The following is a 12,858-nucleotide window of genomic DNA, read 5'->3' as shown; positions in this document are numbered from 1 at the left end:
AAACAACGAAAGAACGTTGGACAGAGGATGCTATTTATCGAACTACCAATGAGGCTCAGTGATCTTTTATATCTGTACAGTATTGAAGAGATCTATAAAAGGTTGCCAGGTTGAATGGAATTCCTCCAACCTCCCCTTTAGTAGGAGTTTAATTCTTTCCAGCTGCAAGTGTCTCAATACATCTTGTATTAACGCTGATGTGGTAGGAGGGACCTTTTGTTTCCAACTTAGTAGAATCAAACGGCCTGCCAGCAGCGTAAGACACATTTCTAAATCAAGCCCTATTGTATCTCGTTCTGAACTGGAGATTGTTATTCATGCATTCATTTCATTCACTAGGAGGTCCCTGCGATCATGTGATCAGGGCCTACTGGTTATTCAATATACAAAGCTGAGAACCAAGGGAGACAGAGCTTTTGACTGTGAAACTCTTCCTCGGAGTTTAAGATCTGTGCAGTCAGTGATCTCTTCTAAAAAACAACTAAAACACATCTTTTTAGAATTGCATTTTGTTAACTTTTAACGTTTTATACTCTGTCATCCCCAGAGATGGGCAGTAACACGTTACTGTAATCTGATTACTTTTTTCAAGTAACGAGTAAAGTAAGGGATTACTATTGCAAAAACGGTAATTAGATTACCGTTACTTTCCCGTAGGAACGCTGCGTTATTGCGTTAGTAAAACCGTGATTTTTTTTGCGAGAATGTCTCATGACAGTGACGTAAGCGAGTGCGACGTTCGTGACAACAGCTGTCTGCAGATCAACAATGGATAATATCGAGTGCGGGAGAGAGTATGAGCATGCAGCGTTTAAAGCTTGGAAGTACTGACCTTACTTTGAGTTTGATTCCATAAAAAGTGACAAAAACATTAGAAGAAAACTTCTCTTTACACCGAAAAATACCCTAAACAAGCTCCGAGTGCACAACGACGTAATGGGAAATTCACAGAGAAACTCGCGGATTCTTCCACTGACCGCTGCGCCACACTTACACCAGAGCACACCTCCGCCTACCCCACTCCTGATTTACAGGTGAAAAAAGAGCAACAGGGCAGGGATAGCTCAGTAGGTAGGGTGGTGGCCCCATGATCGGAAGGTCGGGGGTTCAACTCCACTGAATGGCTACCTTGAGGTACCCCTGAGCAAGGTACCGTCCCTACACAATGCTCCCCGGGCGCTGCATTGGTGGCTGCCCACTGCTTCACTGGGTGAATGGGTTAAATGCAGAGGAAATATTTCCCTATGAGGACTAACATTTACTTTCTGCTGTGTTTTACTTGCATCTATTTGAAAGACTGAGTGCAAACACAAAAAATATTTTATTTTATGTGCTGGAATGTGCAGAAAATAGGTTTAAATGTTAAACTAATTTCTTCAAGTCAGAGAATGGTGCATATAATTTAATTTTTGCTTGATGCATAAAGTTAAAAGATTAAAATGGATAAAACAAGTTAAAAAAAGAGACTTTTCCATTTGGTTACATTTTGTATGATGGATTATGCAGAAAAAGTAGAATTGGGCTGAGAGATCTATCGCTTTATCACCTATTCAGGTTATAAATCGTGTTTTTTAAAAGTAACTAAGTAATTAATTACTTTTGAAAATAAGTAATCAGTAAAGTAACGGGATTACTTTTTGGGGGAAGTAATCAGTAATTAGTTACTGATTACTTTTTTCAAGTAACTTGACCAACACTGGTCATCCCTTTGAGAAGTACTTCGTGATCTTTTTACTTACTTAACGTCTGCTTCCTCCATGCATACCGCCTCTTGTCATGTCCAAATAACTCAATTTTAGTTTCATCAGTCCACAGCACCTTATTCTAAAATGAAGCTGGCTTGTCCAAATGTGCTTTAGCATAGCTAAAACGACTCTGTTTGAGGCATGTGCGCAGAAAAGGCTTCTTCTGCATTATTCTCCTATACAGCATCTCCTTGTGCAAATTGTTGCGCTGAATTGTTGAACACAGTGACACCATCTGCTGCAAGATGATGTTGTAGGTTTCATCTTATATTAGTTATTTTATTTTGTATACAGCTACATTTTATACATATCTCACATGCAGCACCTCAGTTTTGCAACTTTCTCATTACTTTAATGGCGACAATGGCCCAGGAGGTTGGGAAGCGCATCTGTAACTGGAAAGTCACCGGTTCGATCCCCGGGCTCTCTGTCCTGGTCGTTGTGTCCGTGGGCAGGACACTTTACTCTACCGCATACTGGTGTTGGTCAGAGGGGCTGATGGCTCGATATGGCAGCCTCGCTTCTGTCAGTCTGCCCCAGGGCAGCTGTGGCTACAACTGTAGCTGCCTCCACCAGTGTGTGAATGAATAATGGAATTGTAAAGCGCTTTGGGTGACTTGAAAAGCGCTATATAAATCCAATCCATTATTATTATTAATTTTTTTCATCCAGTTTAGTTCATCTTCTAGCTGAACATCTTTGTGTTTCTAGATTTCAGATCATGTGTCTTTGTGTTGATGGTTTATGTATTCGTGAAGAACTTTCCAAGTGATTTCTGAATATTTACTTTTACTTCTGACGTCTGTGCCTCCTGGTGTCCTGTGATTGTGACATCATCATGATCAATATGTTGTTACAGCAAATACTAAATAATCACACACACCATTATAAATCTGAACTTAAAGGCTTTTATTGATTTATCTTTCTTCTCAGATTGAAGACAGAATAAAAAAAATTCCAACATTCATATTTAATGACATTTTTAATAAATATAATATATAAGACTGTTTTTAGGTCATATGAATAATTTACAAAAATAATCAACATTTCTTAACACATATTTCTGTAAAAGTGTGAACTAATAAATCAGCAGAAATGGTTCCCGTTGATGCTTTACTTCACCTTTGATTCATCATTTCCATCATCTTCATTTAGAAATTCCTGGAGGACACAGCAGAGTTCCCTGTGGTGGTGAAAGAGAGAAGGTGAAGCACCATTAGACAGATATACACAGTGTCGTTTTATTACCTATATTATAATCTTCACATATTTGCCAGAAAGTCACTGCTGGTTTTTCTAAACTTTGTGTCCACATTTTTATAAATAATTTGTTTCTCACCTCATTTATTTTCCTTTTAAGCCACTCGGTGTTTGGTCTGAGGAACAATGCTCTTCCTCTGCTTGTTTTGACCCTGGAATAAAAAAGAAGTTTATAATGAGAGGGAAATAAATCAAAGGATTGGACATTTTCACTTTATTGTTAACTGAACATGTGCAGGGTCCATTTTGCATTATGCTGTGAGAGAACAGCTCAGGTTTCCTCCAAGCTCATAAGCACAAACTCACAGATTCCCCAACGTCACCACATTAGAAACAATCACAGAGCAAACAGTAGTGCTGTATGTTAGAGAGGGGAACATTTATCTGCTACATCAAGGTTTCAGTGCAAATCTCATTTTCATTGTTGTGTTTGTGGATTTTTAATCAAGAATTAATTTCTACATTTTATTTGGTTTAAATTTATTTAGAAGTTCTACTTACTCATAGCCATGAAGGCAGCCATGTCTGTCGTCTTCAACGCAGCTGATGATGTTTTTTGCCCATTTAGGTGTAGACATGTTTATTACACCACTGTTAGAATATGTTTTATAGCAGGCATTTCCCACGTGTTGAGCCCCTGCAGCACATCATCACACACATTGTCATTATTTTTCAAACCCTTTAAGATATCATGGAGACTGAAACAATCTCAACTCTCAGATGTTGTATAAATAATTTACTGATCAAGTTATTATGTGTAATACCAAAAATCACAAAACTGACAAAAAACTACAACTGGCTTTAATCAACCATATAGATTTTATTAAATGTAATTGACTGTATTTTGTCCAGAAACAGCTGCTCTGTTACCGTTTGTAAGAAAGTTACATCAAGACCAGATAGATTTGTAACCGTGTTAAGAAACAGATTTTTAGCTGCTGTTACTGAGCTTTCTGCTTTGTATCTCATTGTACAACTGTATAGTGACAATAAAGGCATTCTATTCATTCTATTCTATTCTATTCTATTTCGCAACAGAGAAATAAAACCTGTACCTGATACAGAGATGAGCATCACCACACTCAGGGAGATCAGAAGAATCAGGCGGCTGGTGGAGAGACTCGAACACATGTTGAGACGCTGAAAGGCACCAAATCTGAGTCTGGATCTGAGCGGTGAACAGGTTTGTTACCAGCTGATGAACTTGTCAAAGTGTGACAGCAGCTCATCTTATATACTGTAGCTTGTCACTGAATTAGGGGCTGTTTGGTGATGTATTTACACAAAAATAAACACTGATGGAAACACGACAACCACAGACTGCTGTGGTGAGCAGCTTCCTTTCTCATGTTGAGGTTTGTTGTACAGCTTAATGTGTCTGTAATGGGTTTAAACCTGATAACATGTACTACAAACTGGAAATATATGAACAGTCATCCCACAAGTATTGACATTTTATAGTAGTAGTATTAACAGCAGTAGCAGTAGGAGCAGCAGTACGCTGCTGTCAAACAAGTGTTGTTCTGCTGTCAGACAACATATATTATTTATCCAATAGCAATAAATAAAATCAAGATGTAGGTTTCGTATTTCTGAGCTCATGAACAACTGTTTGTTTTTTAATCTTTCCCTTTTAGAGATCGTAGAACCTCAGACGACAGCCATTACAAACAAATGATTTATTAAATATGATGTTGGACATGAAACACAAGTATCTATGAAGCGCCTTGAGGCGACTTTTGTTGTGATTTGGCGCTATATAAATAAAATTGAATTGAATTGAAGTGTATGAGTTTAACCTTAAACATAAGCTGCTGTAATATCAATCCATTTAACACTGAAGGGAAACATTTTACTAATTATTATTTTTATTTTTCACAGTTTTCTAATAACACAGTTTTGTGTATTATTGCAAGCGATATTTCCAGAGCTGAGGGCAGCAGTGTTCAAATGGATTGTTGCACATCTCTAATAAAAACATGGAGAATTAAATGCATCTGTTTGAATGAATGTTTTTGTTTCACTCTTTTGTTGACTTGTTGGAAACTTGCATTACTTTGTTTAATAGTGACAGGAAAGGTAAAGTTAGTTATTTTATTACATACAGAGAAGTATTTGAATATGTTTTATTGATAAATGTTCCCTCGGTGTGTGGAAAGGATTTCCATTGGCTGAGCACGGGGACTCTCTGTGACGTGATCTTCCACCAGTTTCGTTCCTGTTGACCTGTGGGTGTCGATTTTATTAGTGGTTTGCACCGCCCACATCTAAATTCTCAGAATAAAACAGTGACATTACTGGGTGACCAGCTTCTGTGGCCACATTTAAGAGGACTTTCCCTGTGACTTTGTCTTTAATAGCGTTTAATGAGTGGGCTTCACAGAAACTGTTTCTACACTTAGTAATTGTCAACAGGTACAGACCTTAAATAACACACTTAAGATTACCATTTAGTAATCTTCACTGCCACACTGATCATGTACAAAGTGCGTGCTGTTTTATTTCCAAACTTTATTAATAAAGTGTTTGAACTCATGGCAAGGCAAGTTCATTTATATAGCACAAAAGTGGTTTACACGTGAGAAGTGGAACGAAAATCATACGACTCCAAAAGTGTTTTACAAATAAATAACTGAAAAGTGGGGTGTGCGTAATTATTCAGCCCCCTGAGTCAATACTTTGTAGAACCACCTTTTGCTACAATTAAAGCTGCCAGTCTTTTAGGGTATGTTTCTACCAGCTTTGCACATCTAGAGACTGAAATTCTTGCCCATTCTTCTTTGCAGATTCTCGATTGGATTCAGATCTGGACTTTGACTGGGCCATTCTAACACATGGATATGTTTGGTTTTAAACCACTCCATTGTTGCCCTGGCTTTATGTTTAAGGTCATTGTCCTGCTGGAAGGTGAACCTCCGCCCCAGTCTCAAGTCTTTTGCAGACTCCAAGAGGTTTTCTTCCAAGATTGTCCTGTATTTGGCTCCATCCATCTTCCCAGCAACTCTGACCAGCTTCCCTGTCCCTGCTGAAGAGAAGCACCCCCAGAGCGTGATGATGCCACCACTATATTTGACAGTGGGGATGGTGTGTTCAGAGTGATGTGCAGTGTTAGTTTTCCGCCACACATAGCGTTTTGCATTTTGGCAAAAGTTCCATTTTGGTCTCATCTGACCAGAGCACCTTCTTCCACATGTTTGCTGTGTCCCCCACATGGCTTGTGGCAAACTGCAAACGGGACTTCTTCTGGTTTTCTGTTAACAATGGCTTTCTTCTTGCCACTCTTCCATAAAGGCCAACTTTGTGCAGTGCACGACTAATAGTTGTCCTATGGACAGATTCCCCCACCTGAGCTGTAGATCTCTGCAGCTCGTCCAGGGTCACCATGGGCCTCTTGGCTGCTCTTCTGATCAGCGCTCTCCTTGTTTGGCCTGTGAGTTTAGGTGGATGGCCTTGTCTTGGTAGGTTTACAGTTGTGCCATACTCCTTCCATTTCTGAATGATTGCTTGAACAGTGCTCGGTGGGATGTTCAAGGCTTGGTAAATCTTTTTGTAGTCTAAATATCTCAATAACTTTATCCCTGACCTGTCTGGTGTGTTCTTTGGACTTCATGGTGTTGTTGTTCCCAATATTCTCTTAGACAACCTCTGAAGCCGTCACAGAGCATCCTTATTTGTACTGACATTAGATTACACACAGGTGCACTCTATTTAGTCATTAGCACTCATCAGGCAATGTCTATGGGCAACTGACTGCACTCAGACCAAAGGGGCCGAATAATTACGCACACCGCACTTTGCAGTTATTATGTAGTTATTATTATGTTATTGCAGTAAAAAATGTTTGAAATCATGTATGATTTTTGTTTCACTTCTCACATGTATGTCACGGCTGGGTCAGCAGTCGTGTGGTGGAATGACTCCTGCTTTGATGCTGCCAAGTTGCAGATGGCAGTGGAGATGCGAGTGGAGATTTATTTACAGTGAAAATAACAAAGGTGAGGGCAGAACTGAACTTAAACCTAAACTGGGAAAACTAACAAACAAACCTGAAAAACATGAGGACAGCGGGAGATATACAGAGATGGCAGATGAAGAATGCTGGGCAGAGAGACGCGGAGAAATACAGTTTAATGTTGAGTAACACAGAAGATTCACAGAGAACCACAGGTAGGGATAATAAACACGACAACCAAACCCAAAGAACTACTACAAATTCAGAATAAACTAGAAAATAATAATAGTAAAGCACTGGATCACCCAGGACCATGACAGTGTACACCACCTTGTATTGGTCTTTCACGTGGAATTCCAATAAAATTGATTCATGTTTGTGGCTGTAATGTGACAAAATTTGGGAAAGTTCAAGGGGGCCGAAATACTTTTGCAAGCCACTGTATGTTTGTGTGTCATCTGCATAGCTATGATAGTTTATTTTGTTGTGCTTTATAATCTGTTCCAGTGGGAGCATGTAAATGTTAAACAGAAGGGGTCCCAAGATGGAACCTTGGGGAACTCTACATGTGATACTTGTCTGCTCAGATGTGAAGTTACCTATTGATACAAAGTATTTCCTGTTTTCTAAATAGGTTTTGAACCAGTTTAGTACAGTTCCTGAAAGACCTGCCCAGTTCTTCACTCGTTTGAGTAATATGTTGTGGTCAACTGTATCAAATGCTGCACTGAGATCCAGTAAAACTAAAACTGACATTTTTCCACTGTCTGTATTCAGACATAAGTCATTAAACACTTTGGTCAGAGCAGTTTCAGTGCTGTAGTTCTGTCTAAAACCTGACTGGAAGGCGTCATAGCAGTTAGAATTAAAAGTAATCCGATTATTAAGTGATGACGTGACGAATCCTACTTCCGGGCCTAAAGTAGTCTGCGTTTAATATGGCTTTTGTGTTGTTAACATGTTTAATGCTTTGTATTTTCTTCTATTTAATCTCAAAAAGCTCCTAAAAAAGTCAGTGATCACCGTTGACCTCCCTCGGCTTTTAATACCACTAATCATTTATTTAAGCTCAGTTTTTAAAACCTTACGATGTAACTACAGCACAGCCCATGCAGCAGTATATGAATGACTAACCTCGTATTGTGGATGGATTATCTCAGTTGTTCTCCTGGCTGAAATTTGGTCCTTTTACAGCATCCTGCCATGCAATTACATTTGTTCCTGACCACCGACAACACTCACGTTAACTTTTATCAAGTGGAAAAAAAGTTAGCTTGTTTATATTATGCTAAAATAGCTGTGTCGCTAGCAGTCACGTAGCACATCATTATATACCAGCTAGCCCAACTTCAGTAACCCTACAAACGTCACTGCTGTTTAGTTTTCTGTCTTAATTTATGTTGGAAGTGATAACAGAGCTGTACATTTTAATTTGTTTCCAAAACCCCGCAGTCAGGATATGCTATATTGTATTTAGGTGGAAGCTAGCGAGCTAACTTCCTGCTAACTTCTAACTCCGTTAAATGTCATAAATTCCATTTTCATGGATGCCTGGATGTTAAACTCAGTTGTTACACGTGGTAGAGCAGAACGCTGATCATTTTATTAAAGATGAAAGACTTAAGACAGTTTTTGAACTCTCAGTAATGCCACAGCGATCATTTGATATATGGACCTGCAGCGGAGTTTAGGCCCAGACACGGCTAGTGACGTCAGACTGAACGATCGGATTGAGCTTTTGAGAAACTGCTTTTTCAATGATCTTACTTAAAAATGGGAGATTTGAGATCGGCCTGTAGTTGTTCATTTGTGTCTTGTCAAGGTTTTCCTTTTTCAGTACAGGTTTAATTAGTTTTTAGTGGTTCTGGAAACACACCTGATATTAAAGAAAAGTTGACGATCTGTAACAGGTCTGACTCCAAAGTCTTTGAGACCTTTTTGAAAGAACTTGTTGGCAGGACTGTCACGGACCGCCGGGGCAGACCGTGTGGAGTGAGTGGAGGACCCAAGAGCAAACAGAGGTGAGGACACAAAACCGGACTTAACAGAAGGCGAGCCTTTATTTAGGGCCGAAAACTTAAGGAACAAGGCAGCAAAGCAACTGAGGGAAAACCTGAACATAGACTGGGAAAACTATGGCTAAACAAAGTACAAACTAGGACTAGTTAAGGCTGGGGAACTATGACAAGGGGTAGGGGAGATAACACAGACGACGCGACACAGACTGTAAGAAACACAGAGACTAAATACACATGAGGGATGATCAGGGGAAGTGGCCACACATGGGAACGCAGCTGACACACATGAACTTAACGACAGGACAGGAGGAGTGAGCTGAATACACAGACAGTGAATGCAGGCCTTCAAAGTAAAACAGGAAACATGAGACATGAACCGGGGAGACGTAGTACAGGGGGAGGTGACATAACTGACAGCATGAACTTGACAGTACAAGACACACAGACATAAACACACGAAGGGCAAGGGAGACGTAATGCAAGGGTAACATAATTACAAAAAGGGCTGGACTACCTTAAAGAACCTAAGCAAACAATAAACATCAAAATAGGTTAAGCATAACACACTGGGTCACACAACCCAGGACCATGACAAGGACATCTAAACAGCAAGAGGAGGAGTTCAGTTGACCTAAGATGTCCTCCAGGTCTTTGCTGTTAATAGGGTGAAACTGTTTCATCATGTTTAAACAGTTTTTCAGTGGACACAGTATATATCCTGAATCTGCTGTTGATGTACCAATTGCTTGTCTAATCTTTTGGATTTTGTCAGTGAAGAATTTGGCAAAGTCATTGCAGGCCATGGTCGAATGAAGTTCAGCTGCCACTGGGGAAAAGGTATGTTTAAAAAAGCAGGTGGGAGGGCCATAGACAGTATTAAAAGATAGTGGTAGCCATGACCGTGATGTCATCCACTGGTTTCAGGTCTCATTATGAAGCACTTGGCAGGCTTAAGCCCTGGTGGTTTCTGGGTTGTTCCTTATCATCCTAATTAATTTCATCGTATAACAAATTAGTGACACAGTCAAAGAATTTGTCTTTATTTTGAAACTTTGACCCCACATTTTCTTATAAATGGCTCCACAAGTCATTCTAGTGTAGTATAAATATACATGAGTTCCTGTCGTTCTGAGTAAGGTCAATCCAACGAGGACTGTCAAACAAATCCCCTTTATGTTGGTGTCATAGGGACTTCTTTGTGGAAAATATTACACTTGTGCGTATGCCACCAACTGTTCAGGGTCAACTGGCATGTTAATTTCATCTTGGTTGCAGACATGTAGAGTTCATGTACCTTGATTAGTTGTTGGGTCACATTTGATGATTCCTTTTCTGCCTGGCACCTGTGGACCGTGTTCATTTCACTTGTAGTTGTTTGACTGTTCAATGCTTAATGGTGGGAAGAAGGATTGCAGCACAAGGTCTGTAATTTAGATTTTAGTAGGGAGAATCCTGGATAACTTTTCTACTCTGCTGCTGTCTTGTTTAGGCTTTTGCAACTATATTTTAGCTCGAATAAAATATTTGAACTTGAACCCTGACTCGATTATGAGCTGCTTCATCATGTGTCTAAAATATCTTTTGTTTGAAAAGACTTGCAGTATTAATAGTTCTAGTGTTAGCTAGAACTAAAAAAGTGGATTATGATGGAGTTTCTTGGAAATATTCCTCCCCTTGGAGGTTCTTTCTGTCCATGCAAAGTGAGTTTCAGAATACCTGGATTCATCAGATCTTCAATTCAATTGAATTAAATTCAGTTTTATTCATAATTTATATTTTTTTATTCTATGTTAAAGAAAAGACCTTACAAGAATACAAGAAAACGTCAACAAATATATGTTCCTCCCCCAGACACTCTGTATAATCTGGGCCACTAGTGTGGCACAGTCTTGTATGTAAGTCGATCACTAATGTAAAATGAATTTTGAGTATATGGACTTTGACCTTTTTCAAGAGGAAACAATATGGTAAATGGACTGGTTCTTATGGTGCGCTTTTCTACTCTGAGTACTCAAAGCCCTTTACACAACTTGTTCATTCACCCAATCACAAAAGCAGTTTTTCTAATATGCTGTTAAATGTTTCCTGTCTAACATTCACAGACACTCTGATGGATGCATTGGAGAGCAGCACTGGGTTGGTATACAGACTGTAGCAGACTGGGATTTAGTAGGTGACCCACACAACCGCCTGAGCTACAGCCACCCCAAAATACTTATGTGTTGAAAGTTTGATCTTTATTTACTCATTAACCTTTAATTAATCCATGTCTTTGATAAACTATGTTAACACCTCAGCTATATCAGAGCAAACAGTGGAAAGCACTGGAATGTTTCAAGTTTTGTAATGAACCTTATCAAACATGAGAAATATCATTTAGAAATGCACTAAAAGATTTTGTTCTTATAGAGTGTTTGCACGATTATTTGAAATCTTGGTATCATTTTATAACATGACTGGTAAATACGATGCAAGTACCCTGTACTTAGTGCAATGTGCGAGCATCAAATCATGTTTGGACATGGGTTGGATATAACAGGACGTTAACAGACAAAGATGTCTCATGTCCTGTTATATCTGTTATATCCTCACTTCCTCTCCAGCATTCTGCAGTGAGAGGGATTATGATGGGAGCAGTGGAGTTAATCATGTGCAGTTTAAGGAATGAGAAAGACATGTGTTTCTTGGCAGACTTGGGAACGCCTCAGTGCTTCCCTAAAGGAGCTGGAGGAGGCTGAGGAGAAGGAGGTATGAGTGTCTGTGCTCAGTCTGCTGCTCCTGCAACCCAACATTAATGAAAGTATGAATAAAACACGTATTACGTATCTGTGAATAACTTTCCAAGTGATTTTTGAATGTTCAGTTTTACTTCTGCCATATACTGCCTCCTGGTGTCCCGTGATCATGATGTTGTCATGACAATGAGTATTTTGTTGTCCGTTATAATACTTAGAGTAAATATTAAATAATCACACACAATGCATTAGCAAAAATCAGATTTTTAAGGCTTTAATTGATTTCTCTTTGCTCTCAGCTTGAAGGCAGAATAAGAAAACTTCAAACATTTATATTCAATAGCTTTTTATAAAATATGACCACAAAACTATTTATAAAGCTCTATTTACATAAAAATCAAAATTTCCTGACAAATATTTCTGTAAAAGTGTGAATTAATAAATAAACAGAACTGTTTCCAGTAATTGTGTTGCTTAGAGAGAAGGTGACATGAAAAGATATACATAACAAACACCACTGGACAGATATACACAGTGTCTTTTTATAACCTTTTAATTCATTAATAATCTACACTTTAGCTAAAATGTTAATGCTGGTTTTCAGTGAACACCCGCTGCTTTCACAAATTTTCTCTACAGATGATTTAAAAGGATTTTAAAGAGAAAATCAGGCCTTCAACTTCAGTTTGTTGGACAACACTGAGCCACACACAGTCGCAGGACTGATGATTCTTCAAAAGCAGCTGCCTCTATGAAATCGTGTGAATTAAGAAATCTACGAGGCATGTAAGAGGACAGAGAGTCACATCTTCTAAACACTGTGGCACAGCTGGAATACACAAACTATAGTGGGAGGACTAAAGATCAACAGCTTCAGTTATTTAAGCTGATCAGACTTTCTACAGTTCACTATTTCTGTGCCTGTGACTAAAAAAGGTCTGACATCACATTATTCTTTTTTACATTTAACTGACAAAACATTAAAACTAATGTTTCAAAGATGTGTGTTAACATCCTGTTATCTCCTCTTTTTCTTCTGTAGTGGGAGGCTCCAAGGTGTGAGGAGTGGAGCCAGTCATTTGCAGTCCAAGTCTAATGTCTAAGTCTAATTACATAAACAGGCAAGCTGTAGTCTCTAATGTGTCTCC

The 12,858-nt window shown here is 38.9% G+C and overlaps 1 protein-coding gene across 1 annotated transcript; it reads right to left on the bottom strand.

Moving 5' to 3' along the window:
• Positions 1-2,639: 2,639 nt before the first annotated feature.
• Positions 2,640-4,233, bottom strand: LOC113029429 (uncharacterized). The gene is made up of 4 exons (XM_080305828.1): positions 4,061-4,233; positions 3,507-3,642; positions 3,085-3,157; positions 2,640-2,928 (listed from the first exon to the last, which is right to left on the bottom strand). The coding sequence occupies exons 1-4, from the start codon at positions 4,134-4,136 to the stop codon at positions 2,893-2,895; spliced, it is 321 nt and encodes a 106-aa protein (XP_080161954.1). The 5' UTR covers positions 4,137-4,233; the 3' UTR covers positions 2,640-2,892.
• Between the last annotated feature and the right edge of the window lie 8,625 nt (positions 4,234-12,858).

The sequence above is a fragment of the Astatotilapia calliptera genome, chromosome 9 (assembly GCF_964374335.1).
Source record: "Astatotilapia calliptera chromosome 9, fAstCal68.1, whole genome shotgun sequence".
Lineage (NCBI taxonomy): Eukaryota > Metazoa > Chordata > Actinopteri > Cichliformes > Cichlidae > Astatotilapia > Astatotilapia calliptera.
This window is presented reverse-complemented; position numbering and strand designations above follow the sequence as displayed.

Excerpts from the sequence above, each read along its gene's own strand:
- LOC113029429 (XM_080305828.1), bottom strand. The coding sequence starts at position 4,136 with ATGTGTTCGAGTCTCTCCACCAGCCGCCTGATTCTTCTGATCTCCCTG. Across the intron at positions 3,643-4,060 it reads GATGCTCATCTCTGTATCAG|GGGCTCAACACGTGGGAAAT; the intron begins GTACAGGTTTTA and ends GATGTGCTGCAG. Across the intron at positions 3,158-3,506 it reads GGCTGCCTTCATGGCTATGA|GGTCAAAACAAGCAGAGGAA; the intron begins GTAAGTAGAACT and ends TTTTTATTCCAG.